General features: G+C 40.0%; 1 protein-coding gene across 4 annotated transcripts; it reads right to left on the bottom strand.

Moving 5' to 3' along the window:
• Positions 1-100: 100 nt before the first annotated feature.
• On the bottom strand, positions 101-19,870 carry tdrkh (tudor and KH domain containing). Of its 4 annotated transcripts, none has more exons than XM_030755801.1 (14): positions 19,790-19,870; positions 17,834-17,994; positions 17,624-17,715; positions 16,875-17,070; positions 15,195-15,334; positions 14,710-15,025; positions 14,459-14,625; positions 9,292-9,467; positions 7,204-7,268; positions 6,814-6,965; positions 6,601-6,711; positions 2,903-2,957; positions 755-836; positions 101-653 (listed from the first exon to the last, which is right to left on the bottom strand). In XM_030755801.1, exons 2-13 carry the CDS (start codon positions 17,961-17,963, stop codon positions 781-783), a joined length of 1,656 nt encoding a protein of 551 aa, XP_030611661.1. In that variant the 5' UTR covers positions 17,964-17,994; positions 19,790-19,870; the 3' UTR covers positions 101-653; positions 755-780. The 4 variants fall into 4 exon arrangements, with proteins under 4 accessions (XP_030611661.1, XP_030611662.1, XP_030611663.1 ...); XM_030755802.1 differs by having other exon boundaries at positions 101-650; XM_030755803.1 differs by having other exon boundaries at positions 101-629.
• Positions 19,871-20,767: the final 897 nt, after the last annotated feature.

The following is a 20,767-nucleotide window of genomic DNA, read 5'->3' as shown; positions in this document are numbered from 1 at the left end:
GTCGTTCTTTTTGTAAGGAACAACTGGTTCCTTACTTTCGTTTTTCAAATATTCATATATAATAAAGCATTTTAAGATAAAATACACCATACTTGTGAAATAAAATAAATCCTTTATTAGAATATAGTGCTGTTGCTTACACTTCTGAAGATAATCTTTCATCTGACAGATTTCTGCAGTAGATACCACATTTTCATACTGAACACAACCTGAGAAACACATTCAATAACACTTTAGCTTTTAATTTCCAAAATATAATCACTTAAGCCCAATAAAGGGAATTCAGTTTTAATATACATACAAGTATAGCAAGAAACTAAACATTAGCCATAAACCAGCTAAACTCTGGCTCCACAAACTTCTATCACAGTGCTTTTCAATAATACTGACATTCTGGTTTTATTCATTTTCTCATTTCTTGAACACAAAATTTAGTTGCAACACATTTAATCAAAGCACAACAAAACATGAAAGCAAAACCAAAGTATTCATTACTGAAGTACCAACAATAAAGTGACTATGGCTGGAAGAACTGTTGGACACTTGTCAAGTAGGTAAGGCTTCATGATGAGGATTTATGCAATCAAGTTTGGGTTAGACGACGCTCTTTTTCATCCTTAGGGCTTATGCTGAGGAGTGGATGGACACGACTGCTAAATAAGCAGTCATCATTTTTATAGACATAATGGTTCACGCACATGCATTCTCTATCAAATGTTCAGAATCACTCAGTAATCAAGCTGGGAGAAGATACCTTGGTATTTATGAATATCTTTGGTCTCACAGCAGCTCGTCCTCCACAACATCATCAACACTTCCTGATATAGAGGCAGCTTCTGCGGTATGAAAAGGAAATGCTCACGTTAACAATCACTGTAGCAGCAGCTTGAACACTTATCCACCATGGTGCAGAAGCTTGACAGAGAGTCACCGTGTGATTACTCAGTCCCTTTAACCAAACTGACAATGTAACATAGAGAGAAAAAAACTACAAACTGTGCTGGATTCAGAACTGAAAAACTTTATTGATCCAAACTAAAATGTGTCTTGTTGGTTTTATTTCAGTTTTACATCAGCTCTTACAATGTCTGGCTGAGTAAAAGAGGTAACTTGAAGTGGTGCAGGTTAAGCTAGCACTTTCAGATTAGCATCTCTGAGAAATCAGGTAATTGAAAGAATGTATAAAATTAAAAAAACTGTTTTGCTAATGCACCACCTTCATTTTTCATTGATATTTTTAATTCACAGTTAACCATGTCATACAGTGCTCAAGCCTTTTATTTCAGCTATCATTTTATTAATTAATATATTTAATACATGCTGCTTAAAAATTAAAAGAACATTTTTTAATTAGAGTATAGCCTCAAGTTACTTTTGGGATATTGATCTGTGGTCAATATCCCAAGTAGCAGAGGGGGTTGTTAATCAGTTTCAGCCACTTTGGTGTTAATGAAATTAACAACAGGTGCACTAGACGGGCAACAATAAGACAACCCTCAAAACAGGAATGGTTTTCCCTCCTCATCTTTTCTGACTGTTTAAGCATCCGTGTCACTACTGGTACCATAAGGTGATACCTGGACCCAACAGAGGCTGCACAGGAAGTCCAATTCCTCCAAGATGACACATCAATGCGTGCCATTGCCAGAAGGTTTCCTATGTGTCCCAGCAAAGTCTGATGAGCATGGAGGAGATTCCAGGACAGAGATAGAGGGTCCTTAAACCCATCAGCTAGACCGGTATCTGCTCCTTTGTGACATCATGACAGTGGCTTTAGGGCCCATCATCCTTTGGTGGGTCCTGTGCTCACTGCCCGGCTCATGTATATGTGTATATTATTTTATTTATATATATATATATATTTATATATATATTTATATATTTATATTTATATATATATATATATATATATATATATATATATATATATATATATATATATATATATATATATATATATATATATATATATATATATGTATATCACCCCCACCTAAGTGTTTTCATTAAATTTTATATTCTAACATTAAACAATACAGGACAAAATTGATTAATGTGATGTGGGTCTAGGCAAAGCATTAAAGTCATTTCAAGTTATTTCATAAAGTTCATTTGTAGTTCTAAACATATTTAGGTTGTTTTTTCCTTACGTTTTGTCTCTCCAAAGATGTTATTCCTCTCTCCTACAGCCTCAATTATAACTACTGTACATGCAAAATGCCAATTATGCAAATTAGGTGATGAGGTCATATAGCGACTTCTAGACTTTTATGACAGTCAATAGCTACTTTCCTAACTGAGGAGTTGGCAACAGTGCCCTCTAGTCTGTGTTACGACACTCTAAAAATAAGATGCATATTTACCTGCAGCTATTGTTAATAAACATTCCTTAAGCAACATGTCAGTGTGTTATCCTTTTGTCTACAAAGACAAGAAACAAAATGAGCTCCTGGGATTTTATGTGTAATAGGAAGCCCAAAATTGTCCTTTGAGCTCCCTTTTTCCTCTGTTTCCCCCTTGGTTTCACACTGGTCGCTAATTTGCCCTGCAAAATCAAGCATGAACAGGACTATCGCAAGATGGCGCGTGGACATTGTGAACGACACTGGCCGTGCCCGGTGGTAGATTGCAAACTGCAGTGAAATGATGCTACAGTGCAGCGATCTAGCCAGATGGGAAAAAAAAGAAAGAAAATCAGAGTCTGGTATCGGTGACGGGGTGGAGTGTGCGGGGTGCACGCCTACTTCCTAATTGCAGTGATAGGAGTGTTCCAATGGCAAACTGGTGATAACATGTTTACCTCAACATACAATTCCAGTAACACAAAGGGATGTGTTAATTCATGCTTGCTCAGACACAGTAACTGTCCAATCTCACATTACAGTTCCATGACAGAACTCACCTGATAAACTGATACAGGAAAGACTGAGCTCTGATGATGCTCCTATTACATCATCCTGTAGAAAGAAAACAAATAAAAGTGACTGGAAGATTGATTAACAGCAAATGAAGGGGACTGTGTGATCTCTCAGACCTAAAATGAAGTTAAAATAACAAAAAAAAAAAAAACAAAAAAAAAAAGGATAAAGTGACTTGTCTGATATATTTGAGTGGCAATTAATATAACTTGGCCAGCACACCCAAGTAAAGTCTGTGGGAAACACTGGGTGCTAGAGCACTTGAGTTACACACCAATATAAACAGCAAGGTTCTCTTTTTTTCTTTCTATCATTATTTATTTCTTCATTTACATACAGTTGTGGTTAGACGTTTACATACACTCATTGTGGGCATGAATACCATGGTAATCTGGGGCTTTTAATTTGTTTTTTGAACTGTTCTTTACAAGGTGAAATGACTGTACATCTTTAATGACTTCAAAACAAACAAGAATTGGGTACACAAGTTTGAATTTATTTTGGATATTTTCTAATTTACACAGGGTCGAAATTATACATAGAGGCTCAAATATATACATATAATGGTAAATGGACTAGTTCTTATATAGTGCTTTTCGACTCAGTCTGAGCACTCAAAGTGCTTATACAACACGTTTTACATTTACCCATGCACACCCATTCATACAAGCACTTCCATGATTAATTAAGCTAAGTGCTTTTTTTTTTAATTAGCTAGCATTCACACACATTCACACTCCGACGGTTACGTCAGAGAGCAACTTGGGGTTAAGTATCTTGCCCAAGGATACATTGGCATGTAGCCTGGAGTAGCTACAGCCACCCCAGTATATATATATATATACATCCAGTAATGTTTGATTAAATGTCCCTTAGGAAGTTGCACCTCGACCAGACACTTTGAGTAGCCATCAACAAGCTTCTGGCATAATTCTGGCAATTAGTTGTTGATTTGAGGTGAAGTTAAAGAATTTGGAGTCCTTCATTATTCCATTCACAACAAACCAGTACCGCTGGCACAGTGTAGTCTAAAGATACATCAGACCAAGATTAAGTACCTGGTTCAGGAACATACAGTGCGGCATGCAGGATCTGGATTGATCCAGGTGAGATGAAGGAGGAGCCCAGGCTAGTATTACCCTACTAAGCCCAGCACCTCCAAACAAACATAGACCTTTTACTGGACATAATAGTCCAAATGGTGCAGGTGGAATGGCCCTCAGCCAGCTAGAAGAGTGAATGGCAACAGTTTGGGGAAGATGCCGCCCGAATAATAGCTAGAGTAGTGTATGGAAGGGACTGATTACAGCCACCTGCAAGCCATGGCTGCAGTCATTGTAAGCTACGGAGTAGAGCCCCCTTAAAAAAAAAATCCCAAGGGCCCATGTTAATATACCTTTATATTATTTTTATATATATATATATATATATATATATATATATATATATATATGCACACACACACACTTTTGATATAAAGAAATAATTTATATAAATATGTAACTATGCATACTTGTGAGTAATTTCATGTTTGTGAATGAGAACTGGTTCTCAAACATTTTACCTGGTAAAATAAAAGTTTTTCTGTTATTACTGCAGCCCCTCCTGCAGTAACTTTGTGGCTCACACTTTGGGAACCAATGGAGTAGAGCAATTCAGGCTGGTAAAGGAGAGTTCAGTGCACCATATACCATAAGTGCAAACCAGTGCAAGAATACACAGGAGGAGACGAATCTACCACTTGTTGAGCTCTGGAGCATCCTCAAGATGACGCTCATGAGGATACATGAGCGTACAATTTATATAGTACAATCTGGCACATAGGGTGCTGTTGCTAATCAGTGGAGGTTTGGTGGATTCCCAAAGATGAGAATTCCATGAGCATCGAGCAGTTTAGATCTATCTTGCTGCTCAGTGTCGAAGTGAAGTTTTCTTCAGCATTTTGTCCTGCCAGCTAACAGATTTCCTGTTCAAGGATAAGTACATTGACACCTCAGTGCAAAAGGGTGAGACTCGAACAGGTGTAGGTGTAGTCACCCAACTCAAAAAGGCTTTGAGAAGTAAGATCAAGGATCTCATCTTGGATTATTATAACAACTTCAGGTAGAGAGTCACTTCTGGGCCAGTAACATTAGGTTGGTATCCTGCCCCAGATACTCTGGCCATTGCTGGTGTACAATGTATCCAATACATCAGTAGAGGTAGTGGTGAGGGAGATCAATACCTTTGCAGGTGGGTCTGCTTACCACACACAGCCTGAGTAGTACAGGTCTCTATGGGAAAAATAACATACTCCAGCTACCCTCCAGCGTTATGGAAGAGTTCAAAATTGCCCACATTAAAAAGATCAGATGAGATCAGGCATGTTCAGGGTGGGAAAGAAGCTTACAGCACTTGGTATTCCCAAGTACCAACAAGCCTGACCTTGCTTAGCTTCCGAGAAGCTTGTGGAGAGCGAGTCATTTACCAGTCAGAAGGTTGGTGGATTGATGCCTCACTCCTCCAGTCCATGTGTCAAATTATCCTTGGGCAAGATACTGGGGAGCTAGAGATGGCAAAGTGAGGCTGAGGAACAAGGCAGTGGTGGGAACAGTGGCAGTAGGAAGATCAGGTTTGGGGAGGTTTCTGGTGCTGCAGTACAACAAGGTGCAGGATAAGGAAGAAGTGAGAGGACAAAGTGAGAGGAACTAGAAGATGCAAGAACAAGCAAAATGGCAGGCATGAGGCAGCAGGGGGCTTGGATGAGGTGGGAGGCTGCAATGGAACGCAGGATCTAATTGGTTTGATCTAAATTAAATTCCTCATCCAAGCTGTGTATGACAACTTACCCAGCCCATCAAACCTGCAGCTGTGGGGCAAACACCTTCCTGTCCCTTCTGTCCCAACCACATCTTGAGCTACCCAAAGATCCCCTAGGACAGTTCACTGGTTACTACCGGTGGCGCCATAACAGGTGCTGAAGGCAACTCCACATGAACAACAAACAGCAGGGACCACTGCCCCCATCCATTAAGGAGAGAGAGCAGCCAAAACCATGTAATAGAACATCTGCAGGCCTACTCTCCACCTCACATTACTGAGCAGCTAATGTTCGATCTGGGCAAGCAACTCAAATTACCAGCACACATCACAGTTTCATCACTGTGACCACATATTCTGTCAGAGGCCTCAAAACAACTTGTCCTGATTGAATTGACCATGCCCTGGGAAGGCCGCATGGAGGAGGTTTTTGAAATGAAGCTGGCCATGTACCAGGGATTGGAGGATTGGAAACAGGGTTGGCAAGCACAATGCAGTCCTGTTGAGGTCCTGTTTAGGCATGCTGCAGAGGCCTCAATGGCTAATCAGCCAGCTCTACAGAGTCCTCACCCTGTGTTAGGGGACCCCTCAGAAGGACAGCCATCAGGGCTGCAATAGAAAACAGCAGAGAGATCTTCCAGGTGGCTGTGGTTTAAGATGAGTGACCCATAGCTTAAGGTTGCTGGGACGCAAGTCAGGACTTGATCAACCCCGGCTGGGTCACATAGGTGAATGTATGTGATATTATGAAACCCAAAAAACCCAGTGAACCTAGGAAAGATGTAGAATTTATCATCTACAATAGTTATTTTTTTAATAATTAAAAACGAACAAACAAACAAATACACACTTCATTTAAAGCTTTTCAGAATCAGTGACTCACTAGCATCCTCTGCAGACAGCCGAGATTGTTGCCCTCATTTTTCCCATTCATCACTTCCTGAAAGACGACGGCGTAGCCCAGTCGTATGAGCTCCTCTCCAACATCCACATTCTTTTTTTATAAAAAAGAACATAGAAAAAAGAAAAAAAGCATTAATGGACCAACCAAACACAGTCTCATTGAAGTATTACAAATACTAAAAAGCTATCTGACCTTGCCCTCACTGTTGTCATAGAGCTTGACACTGGGCCATGAGGAGATCTCCGAATGAGAGTAGCTGCACAGTTTGGCCTGCAGGGGTCTCCAAGTGGCACAATATGTCAGCCTCTCAAACTCATCCAGGGCTGCCTCAGTCCAAACTTCTCCTGCACACAGGTTGAAATTAGAACACATCATGGGAGAAAGACACCAAAATAAGCAAGAATTTGAGAATAATGCACTGCAGAACACTGTGAGACCTTCACCTTATTCTCTGCATGCCCGTGCGTGTTTGTGTGTGGGAATGTGTGAGAGAGAAAAAGAGTATAACAGAGAGAGAGAGCGTGCATGTGTGACAGAGTGTGTGTGGGAGAGAGACAGTCACAGTCAAGATGTGGGCTTTACCTTTTGGCTTCACTCCTGCTAAGCTGCACTCAATAGCTTGAAATGGTAAACTGAGGAAGTCGCTCCTGAAATTTTAATGCAGCAAATGGAAAAGTTGTTAATAAGCCAAGTCCTTTTTTATCCATACTATATATAACAATATGCAGTGTGCAGCAGCATTACATTACAAGCTATTTCACAATTCCATGAAGAGATATAAAAAGCAACACTTACTGCATAGGCTAACACAGGACTACAGACCATGAATTTCTGTGCTGCGAGATTAGCCATAAACATTTTTCTCATGCTGACTTGATGGTGACAAACAAAAACATGAGCCTTTTTTTGCACACTTGCACAATAATTGCAGGTGAAAGCATAAAAATAACAGAGTAACCCAAGTGTATGACAGTTACTTCTAATGTATTGCACAAGAATTGTATAAAGTGCTTTGAGTGCTTAAGTAGAGTAGAAAAGCGCTATACAAGAGTCAGTTAATTTACTATTATCATAAATGGACAAGAACCTCACGGTAAAGATAAAACTCTCCTGAGTCAGAAACAGCACTCCTGTGAACATGGCATTAAAGCTCTTCAAGCACCTGCCAAAGCACTATGTAAACCTATTTATATACCATCTGTGATGCTAACACAAGCATCAAAACACTCCTGGACATCTGACGGTTGAGTGATGCTCAAGCTGAGTGTACACTACTCCCAACGAAGCAGCCAAAGCTTAATTTTTAACAAGTAACAAAGTAGAGATGAACAGGCTTGTAGGAGCATACATTTCTATTCATACTCATTGCAACAATACAATCAACACTTTTTTCCTTTCTCTATGTAAAAATGTTTTTTTAATGCTGTTAAGATTAGCAGGGCATGCATCCAGTAAGGGTCCCCAGGCTAGAGCCCCCCCCATGGTTTGGACATCACCCAGATTAACAAGGTCTGCGTCAGTTGTTGAGGAACCAGGGCATACTGACGATAAGTGAGCTACTGGAACTAGAAGGTTACGGCATAAATGGACATGAGATGAGAACCGGGAACTGTTGGAATGCTACTACTCATGTAATCCCAGCAAAAGAGGTTACATGAAGAAGATGTGAGACCTATGGAGTCTTTGAAACCCAACATCCAAACTGACAGCGAAACAACTTGTAGCTCAGTGTTCCCCTCGACGCAGACTACCAAGACGACGTGAAGTACCCTCTGAAAGTCTACTAGAAGATGTGAATGCAGCACTACAGACAATCCGTACCACAAATATCACTGAAACTAATCAGTTGAAGCCAACAAATAAAAATTATTATTATTTGTATTTTCCAGCAGCACGGTGGCAAGGTGGTTAGCAACTGTTGCATCACAGCAAGACGGTCTGGGTTCAAATCCACCTTGGCCCGGACCTTTCTGTGTGGAGTTTGCATGTTCTCCCTGTGTTTGCATGGGTTTTCTCCAGGCTCACCGGTTTCCTCCCATAGTCCAAAGACATGCAGTTAGTGGGGCTAGGTTAATTGGTGGTTCTAAATTGCCCATAGATATGAATGTGAATGCTTGTCAGTCTCTCTGTGTTAGCCCTGCGACAGGCTGGTGAACTGTACAGGGTGTACCCTGCCTCTTATGTAAGAAGATGGATGGATTTGTATTTTCATCAGTCAAAACTACGGTTGCTGTGAACTGCTTTACAACTTCTTTATGGGGTGGCTGTGGCTCGGTTGGTAGAGCAGGTCACCTACTAATCAGAAGGTTGGCAGTTCGATTCCAGGCTGCATGCCAAAGCATCCTTGGGCAAGATACTGAACCCCAAGTTGCTCTCTGATGCAAGCGTTGGAGTGTGAATGTGTGTGAATGTTAGATAAAAAGCACTTAGCTTAGTTACATTTGGAAGTGCTTATATGAAAGGGGGTGAATGCAAACATGTTGTATAAGCGCTTTGAGTGCTCAATTACAGTAGAAAAGCGCTATATGAGAACTAGTCCATTTATCAAATCTGACTTTTTCTGTGACTTGACTGACTCAATCTTCTTGTACTTTTTCAATCAGAATTTCTCACAAATGTAAAATTCTGAAAATTCAGTATATTAAAATTCAGTTCTTCCTCTTTTTCTACCTCATGCGGCGGAGGCTGCTTATGGGCAGTTCCCCATTGTCCCCAAAGTCAACATAATACAGGTCCACCAGTCGAGAGCCCAGGACTCCCAGCACTTTGGCCCTGTTCCATGTGCCGTGGTCTTTGTATGGAGCGGCCACAATGTCTCCCACCACAAGGGTCTCCACTTGATGATCCTACAGACCAAAACAAAAAACAGATGTGTTCACACATTTTAAACACAGAACAGATTGGAATGGACAGCAGAGAGCATTGCAAGGATAGTGGAGCCAAGATGATGGAACATTCTATGCCTTACTAATGAGTTTACAAAAACATTAAGTATCCCATATTGCATTTGATCCTAATTTTGATCAAATACAGGGAACATGGTCATTCATATTTCTGCGTGGTTGTAGAATTTAGGCATTTGATCATCAATTTTTTACAATCTCAACAACTACAACATGTGGATTTTGTGTACAGTATCCCAGCTTTTAGTACTATGTTATGTTGGGTGCATTCACTTGAACTTCCAGTATGATCGCACCTGTGTTTGGCTTTGCCACCACTGGTCAGTTTGTTCCACTTTGCTGTAGGAGGGTTCTAGCCAGCGGTTGAGCGACTGGTGCTGCGCCGGGCTGAGGTCTCTTGCGCGGGCTGACAATTTCACTGGTTCGCTATTAGAACTCTTCTATCACTGCAATTAGCAAGCGGGTACACACCCCACACACTCCACCCCGTCGCCAATACCAGACTGATTTTTTTTTCTTCCCTCTGGCTAGATCGCTGCACTATAGTATTATTTCATTGCAATTTGCAATCTACCACCAGGCACGGCCAGTTTCTTTCACAATGTCCACGCGCAATCTCGCGATGGTCCTGTGCTCGCTTGATTTTGCAGGGCAAAATAGTGACCAGTGTGAAACTAAGGGAGAAGTAGAGGAAAATGGGAGCTCAAAGGACAATTTTGGGCTTCCTATTAAACATAAAATCCCAGTAAGTTTTTCAAACCATCAGTTTTTACATCCCCTAAGGCTGGCCATTTCTGCTAATAACTGGACCACGCTGAACATGGTGCTATTTAACTTTTTTTTTTTGAAAGGAGTTCAGTGACTTTTTTTGCTCCACAATGAAGCTGTACAGACTGGTTACAGTAAGGGATTGTAAGATATATACTGATGACGACTCTGACCTCTTTATTAGAGGTTTTCTCATCATCGTGGATTCTTTCATTTTACACAGCATGTGTCTGGCCCCACACATGCCAACGGACACACACTGGACCTCGTTTTTACTTTGGATTTAAATATTAACTGTATTTGTTCTGAGGACATTTGTATTTCTGATCATCAATGTAGTCTTTTTAACTTGTCTTTTCATGTGCCTCTGTCTCCTGTTCTCTATGTGGTTAGCACTCACATTTACTTTAGTGCTGTTAAATTATCTGATTACTTTAATTTATTTTTATCCCCTCATATCGATGTTGATCTCTCAATAAACTTTAATAGTCATCATCATCTTTCCATTTTAGATGTATAAATAATCAGGACTCTTGAATTAACCAGTCTTACAGGATAAAAAAAATGTACATCAATAGAACAAACACCATAAAGAAAAATACTAATATTAGTGGATTTTGTCCATCATTTCTTGTCTTCTGTTTGAGTATTGATGTTTTTTTGCCAGTTTTTGAACTACACTTTACCAAGGTGTCTAGACATATAAACATTTTATATTTAATGCAACTTTAAATGAAACTAAATAAACACCTGTAAAACTGAAACAAAATGAAGACTACAAGGAAAGTATTTGGAACTTAAGAAAATTATCCAAATCTGTTTATTAATGCCAGAAGGAAACAAAAATATCATAGCTAACCTCAACAATGTCCCATCATTCAAAGTTTGAAACACCTTCACATACAGCACAGTATGTGCTGTATGTGAAGGTGAATAATCATTATTCTTTAAGCACTGGCCATAAAAATAGCATCTTCACATTTTTATAAACTAGCAAATAGATTGGCTAATAAGGTCTCCTCCATCTTTTTATTTATTTATTTTTGGCCTTTTATGACTTTATTTGATAGTTTGCAGTGGAGAGAGACGGGAAGGTGGGAGGAGAGAGATGGCGCCTGCACTGCCACGCGGCATACGTGGTCGCCCGCTCAAACTGGTGTCCTCCATCTTGAAGATCCTTGAGGTTTCTGCCAGGAGTGTGTGAGCCCACAGATTAAAAGATCCACCACCGATGGGGATATCATTCCACGATTAATGAAAATATAAAATAAATGTAGATGGGGCTATAATGTAAACGTAACATTATAGCCCCATTTCATCACAGAATATAAACCAAACAGAATGTGCAAAGGCCCCTGTGACATCATCAACTGTGACAAACGACCCGAAGGCGGCCACTATATTGGATCGCTCCCACAGCAGCCTGAATGAATGAAAACCTACACTATTTATGAAGCAACTTGAAAGTTATAAACTACTTAATGTGCAGAATCTATAATAAAATAATAATATTAAATGATTAAATAATAAATCACATAAATATTATATGGTTCAATATAATGGCTTAATATAATAAAAGCTTAATATAACCTCTTGTTATCTGTGTCACTGGTGGAAACACTGAAGCATGCACAGCTGATTGACAGCATGATCAGATGATGATGATGACTCAGTTATTTATTATTTAGTTAGTTATTTAGAATGTTTTCACGTGAAAACGGTGAACTTCTGATGCGTATTGGCTGTTCGTTTACACGACAGCAGCATTTTGACTCCCCACAGCATTTTCAACATCTCTTGTTCTGTGTGAATGGCAATCATTTTTAAAATGTTGCTGTTTGCAAGCATTACTTTTTGAAAACAAAAATGGAAAAACTATACCGTTTTATATCATTCTCAAGTAAAAAGGATGTCAATGTGCGTTCTTGCATGTCCTTGTCTTTGTCTGGGCAAAGAAAGCAATGAAAAGGACATTTAAGCTGATCCTTGGATCCAGATCCCTGCACTCCGGTTGCTGCAGTTAATGGCGCTGCAGTAGCGCTTGTTGGAGCTTTAATCTTGGTGGGTTGGCTTGGATTTCTCCATTTTCTTTTCCTCGATCAGAACAGCAGAATTAGTACTGTGGTCAGAACAACAATGCCTCTGGGAGCAAACCAAGATGGTAAATGACATCCCTCATGGAAAAAACTGAGATGGCCCGAAGTGAAGACATGTATTCTGTTTGGTTTATATTCTGTGCCTTTCATAAGCCTTTCAGCAGACATCTTACCTTCTGCAAAACTATTTTGCCCTAATGTGGAGGCTTTGCCTTAAACCTTTTTCCAAATAATAGTATTCACATCATATTATACTCATATGTGTACAGGAACTGTTGGGAAATATTTTTATCACCCAATGCTGATATTTAAAGTTATTATTCCTACTTCTGTTTATTTGCAACTAAACTGCTTTCTACACTGTAATAAATGCATATTGTGTGTCTAAAAGTAGTAGGACGATTTGAGGCCTTTTTGAATTGCTCTTATTTGTGTTCAGGGCCCCAGAAGTTCTGCTACCCCTCCCTAACAGTCTGCTGTGGCCAAGCAGGCCCTCTTGGATCACTCTCAAAGCATACTCGTCTTCTGCTCTAGCCCAGTGATGAACCTGTTGCTCATTCAAATTCATGCTTAGGTGTCTCAGGTCATAAAACTGCCCTTTTTGGGTTCGTGTATAGGACACCAGTCATCCTGTTTGCCCATTTTTTGATTTATACTGGTAATAGGGATAAATCTGTCCAGTGGACCTAGCCATAGGCTACCTTGCTTATGTAGCACAAATCAAGAAAGTGTAAAGCAACAAGTCTAGGGGCAAATTGGGCCCCACTTTCTCCCTCATATCTGGTCTGTGTAAGTGTGGACAGTTGTAAATCCTTCTCCAGAAGTACCATAGGATGGCCACAAAGAGGTTGTTTCTGACAATTATTGTGATGAATTTTTCTTACTGTCTTGTTGATGTATTGAAGATGCTCCAGGATGTTTGTGCCTTTTCAGATAATGTCAGTAGAATTAATGACAGTTTCTAATGCATGCTTACAAAGTGCAGACTCAGCACAAATCTTATACAAAGAAAGGGAAAGAGTATAGATACCACGGTTAGAAGAGGAGAGAGAAAAGAAGAGAAGATGTAGCGACTGTCTTTGTCCGTTTTTCCAGCAACCACTAAGGCACAACCTCTCGGGGGGGCTTCTTGCTTTTACTTTTTGCTTTTTGACTTTTGTTTTTTGTGTTTGTATATTTCTAAGTACTAGTAACTTTTTGCAACAGACCTTGCTCATCGCCATGGATCATTTGGACAGTTTGATTTTATTTGGACTCATGCTTAATCTCAGCACGGACTCTCCTCAGTCAGAGGGAGCGACGAGGAAGCCGGGGCATCATCAACAGGTTCTTTCTTCTTTTCTGTTACTCTGTGTGTGTATCTCAGTCTTCACTATACTACTGTATATGTCTTTTTAACTATTTGTGTGCTACTAAGATGTCTAATAAACAGCCTGCATCAGAACCTACTCAACCCTGTGATTTGTTGGTAACTATGGTTTTAATTGAGTTTTAATTTGCAGTCAAAAAGGAACATGGAGACCCCTAAAATGTATCCTACAGAACATTATTACATAATGGAACCATAGTACATAATCTGCTTATTTCAATACATAATGTATAACATTATAATCACAAGGCAATTGTGTACAAAACATAATGCAATCATGTTATTTACATTTGAGTAATATTGGTGAGCAGTAGGTATGGCTTTAATATTGGTCAATGATAAGTCAGTCTGTACAATTTATGGCCATAAGACATCCCTGACCAACATGATAGACAACGCTCAGCCAATCAGAAGGAGCTCAACTCCTTGTGGTTTTGGAATTTATAGACCAGAAAGGTAAAATGTCACAGACAGATGGGCATATGAATATTACGTTGCACATCTTTGAAGAGTAAAGAACACATGCCAAATTTCATGGCTTTACTTGTGGTTTTGGAGTAAATATACCGGAAAAGTATAACCTCGGGGGCAGTCAGTATGATGGCAATATCCTCCTGCGGGAGGATAATAAAAATCCTGGCTCCATCATAAGAATTCTTTTGAAACAAGACAAACACAAAGACAGCAAGATGTGTCCTTACTGTAGGGTTTCCACTGTTGTAGAAGTGTTTCATCTCCTCGGTCAATTTGTCCAGCTGAATGGAACGAACCCCCAGGATCTGGATCCAGAAGTGGTTTGGGTTCTCTGATGCAGAAACATATACCTCGAGGTGTTCATCAGGCTGGAAGCTCAGGTCTGGGCTTGAAACTGGAACAGAGAGGAAAATATTAAATAAATATGCTTGAAAATACATAACATGGAAGCTACAGAGTGATTGACATCTGAACTCACTTTCAAACTTTGACACTTCAGAAAACATCTTTGTAGAGGTGCTACTCTCCTCCTTGCTGCCTGTTTTGATTTTTAGCTCCCCCATCTGGTCAAAAAAGCTTTCTGGTTCTCCTGTGGTCCCATTGGCACAGACAAGTCCATTCTTCTCTGTCTGGGAGAAGGGACCATTGTTGTTGAAGCACAATAGTGCTTCAGTCTCTGTGCTGTTTAGCTTCTGACTCACAACAATGTGGCCACGTTTCTGTCGCCGGGCTGATGACTGTGAAATCGTTGTCCTCACCATCATGTCATCTGTGACTTTTTCTAGAATCATATCCTTTGAAAAGGTTGTAAAAACAGAAGTTAGATTTCTCCTCAACAGAAATAGCACAGTTGTAAATAAGAACATGTTCTTAATCTGTCTCCCTGGTTAAATAAAGGTTTAAGTAAATGAATAAAAGGGCTGACTACAGTCAGGTGATCCAAATCAATGCATCGTGCCTAACCTGGGCCTGTTTCACCTCCTGTCTGGTCCCTGTGATTGTCACCTTGCCTTTTGCCCATGAACCATGCGCCTTCTCTTTGGAACAGGCCACTTTGGCTCCTGTGGTTCTGGTGATCTGTTTCAGACTCTCTCCACCACGACCTGCAATGTACAGATAATCATGTCTGTGACAAAGGACAGCTTCCTCTGACAGAATAAATTGGCTGTTAAGCAACAGCCAGTCAGAACACTCCCTGATGACATGAGGGGACTGCTGCTGGGGGTGTGAAAGGGGAGTGGAAAGGGAGCATGCTTAGTGTATTTTTTCACGTCTTTTTCAAGAAACTGTTGGTCATGGTCTGGTTTCCCCGCAGCCTTCTTCTCCGGCCGACGAGATCCACATTTGGACTATTTGTATGTTCAATTAAAACCAGAATTTCTAAAAACAGTTGCTGGAGATGAGCAGAATTTGTTGCAAGGATTTATTAACACACAGTCAAAGCACAAGAAAGCATTCAAGTGCCTCCTGTTTGTGTTTGCCTTAAGCCCACAACAGCAAGACAAGCAACAGGAGACAAAGAGAGCAGATGCTCCCAGAGCAAATACTACATTTTCTTGTTTCTTACTACGTACACTAGGATTGCCCCCTGTTGGTGAAAGTTTTAGCTAAATTCTGCTACAATTCTGAAAAATTACATTGTTTTGCTAAGTATCTTTAGAGTATGAATATGTCAAAAATACCCAGAAAACACTGTTTACCTAGCTAACAACTTGTGATTGACAAGTCGCTAGTCATTGAGCACACTCTGCTTTATCATAATTTACGCATAACTAGAAAAATTAACTTCACATTGTTTTAAATAAGATGAAACTGGAGATTGAGGTTATAAACCCATCAGGAAAGTGTTTACTAAGGTCACAAAGCAAGGAACAACAAGAAGGGTTTCACAACTACAGGAGTTGCCCCATGCTGACTAATAGAAAGAATGCAGGTTTAAGATACGATGAACTCCTTCATGGTCAGCTAATCCACTTTTTCACATAAAATATGAGTTACTGGAACTTTTAGTTTTGAAAAGAATGGGTACTGTTGGGATATTCATGATATATGCCACATATATATCTTATGTACATTTACTTCCCTGAGAATTTTGTTTTTGATTGGAAGAATAACATAACTGATTAAAAATACAGAAGCTTATAATGTTCCGTGTCATCATGAACTTTGTGTTCTGACTGTACAATGAACCACACTGATGAAGACTACACAATGATAGAAATGGAGACTTCGAAGTCACCCTGTTGTTGAAATTCTGTTTTCCAGATTCTGTTTTGTAAATGATGTAACCAAGATAGATAAACTGTGACTATATGAAAGTGTAAGCTGAATTAGAATGTGCCAGTACTTCATGCTATCTCACACGGGCATGGCATGCAGTCCTGACCCAGATTAATCTGTAAACTGTTTGAAATGGTTTTATTAAATGTAATAATTGGACTCCTTATTCCTGTTTTGTGTCATTCCTGTTCGATAAACGAACACGCAGAAACCTAAAGGCTTAAGCAGCACACGCTCGTTATTTAAATTCCTTCAGTACTAATCAAAATAAATAAATTAAAAAAAAAAATTTAGCAATAACAGCTACAGAGAAAAATGGTCTGAAGCAAAAAAATAAATAAAAATATCAAAGAATCAGTCTACCTATTATACGTCCTAAAGAAGTCTGAGGAACCTCCAAAACCTCTGACACAAGTTCACAGTCTGTGACCAGGTTCTCCAGGACACAGCGGGCTAACAAGACCTGCTCCTTAGAGCCCTGCATCAGGAAACAGACAGTCTTACAGCCATCTCCTGAATCTGATAAGACCCTCACTTGCGCTCCGGATTTCTCAGCTACCTGAAACACACAAAGGGAAAGGCATCTTCAAAAGTCATCTAATTCATGTTTGGAAGAAACAATGCCATACTAAAATATGGATAAAAAGAAAAAGTCTTAAATAAATATGCAGGCATGAAGCATTAATTCAAGGAAGAATTTACTTCAATTTACAAGTGAAGATGATAAAGATGATGATTTGTTGAGTGGGATGTCTTACGATAGAGAATGAAGTATCAACAAAGTCTAGTTTTTCCAGTTTCAATATCATACCACTGTTAAATTAATAAGCTGCATTACTCACTGTGAGTGAGTGGGGAACAATACTTTAATTTTAAGGCAACATCAAGCTCAATTTAAACACTGTTTTTCTATCTTTCTAAAATATAATGAAAAAAAAAAAAGAGTACATCCAAGAATATATATTTACTGATATTTTTTTTCTTTTTAGGAAAATAAAAAATTACAATCATAACAAAATTAATTTATTACAATTATTTACACTTGTTGGCAACCAAATGGGGACAAGTGAAAAGAAACAGACAGTGAAAAGATCTTAATCTGAAAAACTCACCATGTCTAAAAACTTGGCGTGGCACCTGTAGACGTTCCTGTAGACCTCTATAGGAAGAGTAATTTTGGACACTTCCGTGTTGGGACCCTGACCTGTTAATACCAATTGTTTACAGATAAGCTCATAATAAAAGAAAATCAAAATAAATAATACAAAATAATGTATCAGTCATGGGCTTGTAATGACAACTGTTGAATGGGAAATACTTACTGCTCTTGGTGCTGTTTATGTGGCGATAGATGATGTAGCCCATAGTGGCCCCAACAGAAAGGCCCGCAGCCAGAACCACCATTTTTCCAGAGCTCAGGCTGGTCTTATGACCTTCCTTAATTGCGTCCATGACACCCCGTGCAGCCAGCGGGATGCTCAACCTAAAAACACAAATGACATGAGTCGCCTTCCATTTGTAACCCACCTAAGTTTAATTCACTATGGCTACTTGTTGGCCTCCGAGGTGCCAGTGCTGGTGTCAGTTTCAATGAACCGGCGAAATGCTTAAGAACAGGCCAGAGTTTCCACCGCATTTCTGTCAACTGCTCCTGCTCCAAGCCCTGTCCAGCTTGTGGTTCCCACAAGTGATGATCTTGCCGGCATGGTCAGAGGATTATCAGTCCCAGCAGCAGCTCCCCCTCCATGGCCAGTTCGAGGGCCTCTTGGAGACACCTGGGATGAGCCAGCTGCAGGGCTTGGAGGAAATGGTCCTGGGCCAGCTGACACTGAATGGCAGGGGGCACATGAGCATAGGTCCGGTGAACCAATCCCTCAATATTATTAGCTAGGTTAATTTGCTCCTCTGGCCAGTTCAGAGCGGAGCAAGCTCAGAGCGGACCATGAGCCAAACCGCCTCTTCAAACCCCCAACCAATCCCTCATAATCACCCTTATCCTCTGGGCTCAACAGCAGCAGGCTTGACAGGGCATCACCAGTAAGGCACATAGCCAACTGGAGGGCTTTCTCTTCAGCGGACCATCTCCCAGCCCTGGCCAACAAATTCAAACTGTGCATGAAAAGCTTCCCAGTCGGCCTTCCCATCATACCTATGGGTCTTCATAGAGGCACAGAAGGGGTCCCCACGTACATGCATGCCACTCTCAGTACCCCCCAACTGCTGTCTCACAGTTTTGTTTTGCCAGCAGGGATTACATTCAGCAGGAGCAGCGGCTCGCAGGCAGCAAGGGCCTTTTATTGCTGCTTGCGGCTTTAATTTTACATTACTGTTGTTAATGTAACATTCATTGAAGAATTATTAACTTCAACTAAACAACTTCAGAACTCACCATGTCTAAAAATGGTGAGTTCTGAAGTTGTTCTAAACCACAGAGTTTAGATGTCTGTTCCAACAGATGTTTTTTTTATTACAATATGCACAATATTCTCAGTCTCATGTTTTCCTCCGCAAGCACAGGTGATTTTATCAACCAACAAAAAGAAGGGCTGGTAATACAAGATGATCACAGCCCTGCTGCCTTATAACAAGAATTGTAATTTGATTAAACGCGCATTTTAATGTAGCATGTTTTTCTAAAAGACTCACAAATGCCAAACATAACGTAAGGCTTTATGCATTTCTTCAGGACTTTATCAAATTTCAGTATTTGATAGTTCTGTTGGGACAATAATGTAGCAGTTTATGCCAATAACAGAAAAAATATACAGTTAGCTCGAAATACTACATCTCCAAGATGAAATGGTGGCTTTGTCTGGTATTTAAGTGAGACCAAAATTAAACCGAATGATATTTTTCGTATTGCTACGTATACTGTCCTTTCTACTGGACAATTTCTACTGGAGTTTGGGGTCACGTCTTTTTATACGAAACGCATAAAATCTACGGACTTAATGGATAACCTTGTGTTTTCTGTGCCATATTACTGCGGAATAATATGCTATTAACAAGACGTCACTAGTCTATATAAACGCAGCTACACGCTTTTTCCTTTCACAGAAGAGCTGTTAAAAGGACCGAAACCATGCCGCATCCTCGTAGCTCCCCAAACAAGCTAAGCTAGCTGCTGCTTCAGACAGGTAAACAAGTTAAACATTAACAAAAGGTAGCCAAACGCCAAAAGCGCGCGCACAGCCCTGACATCACAGCAGTCCTGTGTTTTCAATGCTAACGTCATTTAAAATGAACAGTAAACACACTTTACAATGAATGACACTTACAAACAATCCCGTTTCCTTTTCTACTCGACCCTCACTGTCGGGGGCTCAAACTACTGGAGGCAGCCATCAATAAACCGGAAACAATCAATATTTCATTTTCGAATATTTAATTTTCTAATGTGCAACAGCAAAGTTGCTATTAACACTTAAAAGACTCCTTCATAAATACTTGACTATGAAAAATCTATGAACCACAAACGTGATAACAATTTAAATAATACATTTTACTCTGAAGCGTCAACCGGAATTCTTTAAATCCACTTCTCGCTGTGCCGGATGATGTTCTCGGTTTAGTAAAACAGAAGTAAGACCACACATACATAAATATGTCTATGTGTAGGACTCCTTAACAGTGTGACGCCGATGTTCGCCTTGTTGAAACTACAATGTGAAGAAGATAGACTACAAAATGCGCATCTTACATATTGTTGTCGCCAATTTTTATGTGTAGTATATTGTCTGTTAGGTTTCGATGTTATGTAGTAATGTCACTTGGGCACCAGGGGGCACGGGTTTTAGATTGGTTGTTCACTGTATATAAGGAAGGCGTTTAGGGGCACCGGTGTAGGGAATTAGAGCCAGGTGGAAGCCACAGTTTTTCAACCGTGTGTGGTTGTTGGTTCTGAGGGTTATGCCCTGTTTTTAATCCTTTTTTGCACTGTCTTTTGGAGCCTATTTTTATCTTGGCATCATGCATTCAAGTTTTGTAGATGTTCTTAAGATTTAAGTGATAAATAAAGTGTTGGAAGTATTAGACACCACAGACCTCAGTCTTTTCACCACAGCGCTTTGGAAATGGCTTCAGATTCCCTCAAGTGGTCTTTTGGTGGTTGGATTGCCACTACACATATACTTACATCTTACTTCACAACAGAGTGCGAACACGGGATTTTATGCAGGCAATTTAGACAAGAACATATCCCTTCATCGCAAAGGTTGGAATTTTAAAGGAGTAACATTTTATGCAGGCCTGCTCCT

Source organism: Archocentrus centrarchus, chromosome 19 (genome assembly GCF_007364275.1).
Source record: "Archocentrus centrarchus isolate MPI-CPG fArcCen1 chromosome 19, fArcCen1, whole genome shotgun sequence".
Classification (NCBI taxonomy): Eukaryota; Metazoa; Chordata; class Actinopteri; order Cichliformes; family Cichlidae; genus Archocentrus; species Archocentrus centrarchus.
This window is presented reverse-complemented; position numbering and strand designations above follow the sequence as displayed.

Bases quoted from the DNA above. Each gene is read 5' to 3' on its own strand.
- tdrkh (XM_030755800.1), bottom strand. From the start codon at position 17,963: ATGGACGCAATTAAGGAAGGTCATAAGACCAGCCTGAGCTCTGGAAAA. The intron at 9,468-14,458 runs GTAAGGACACAT...TTTGGTCTGTAG, and splicing joins ACAACAGTGGAAACCCTACA to GATCATCAAGTGGAGACCCT. The intron at 7,269-9,291 runs GTAGAAAAAGAG...TTAAAATTTCAG, and splicing joins AGCAGCCTCCGCCGCATGAG to GAGCGACTTCCTCAGTTTAC.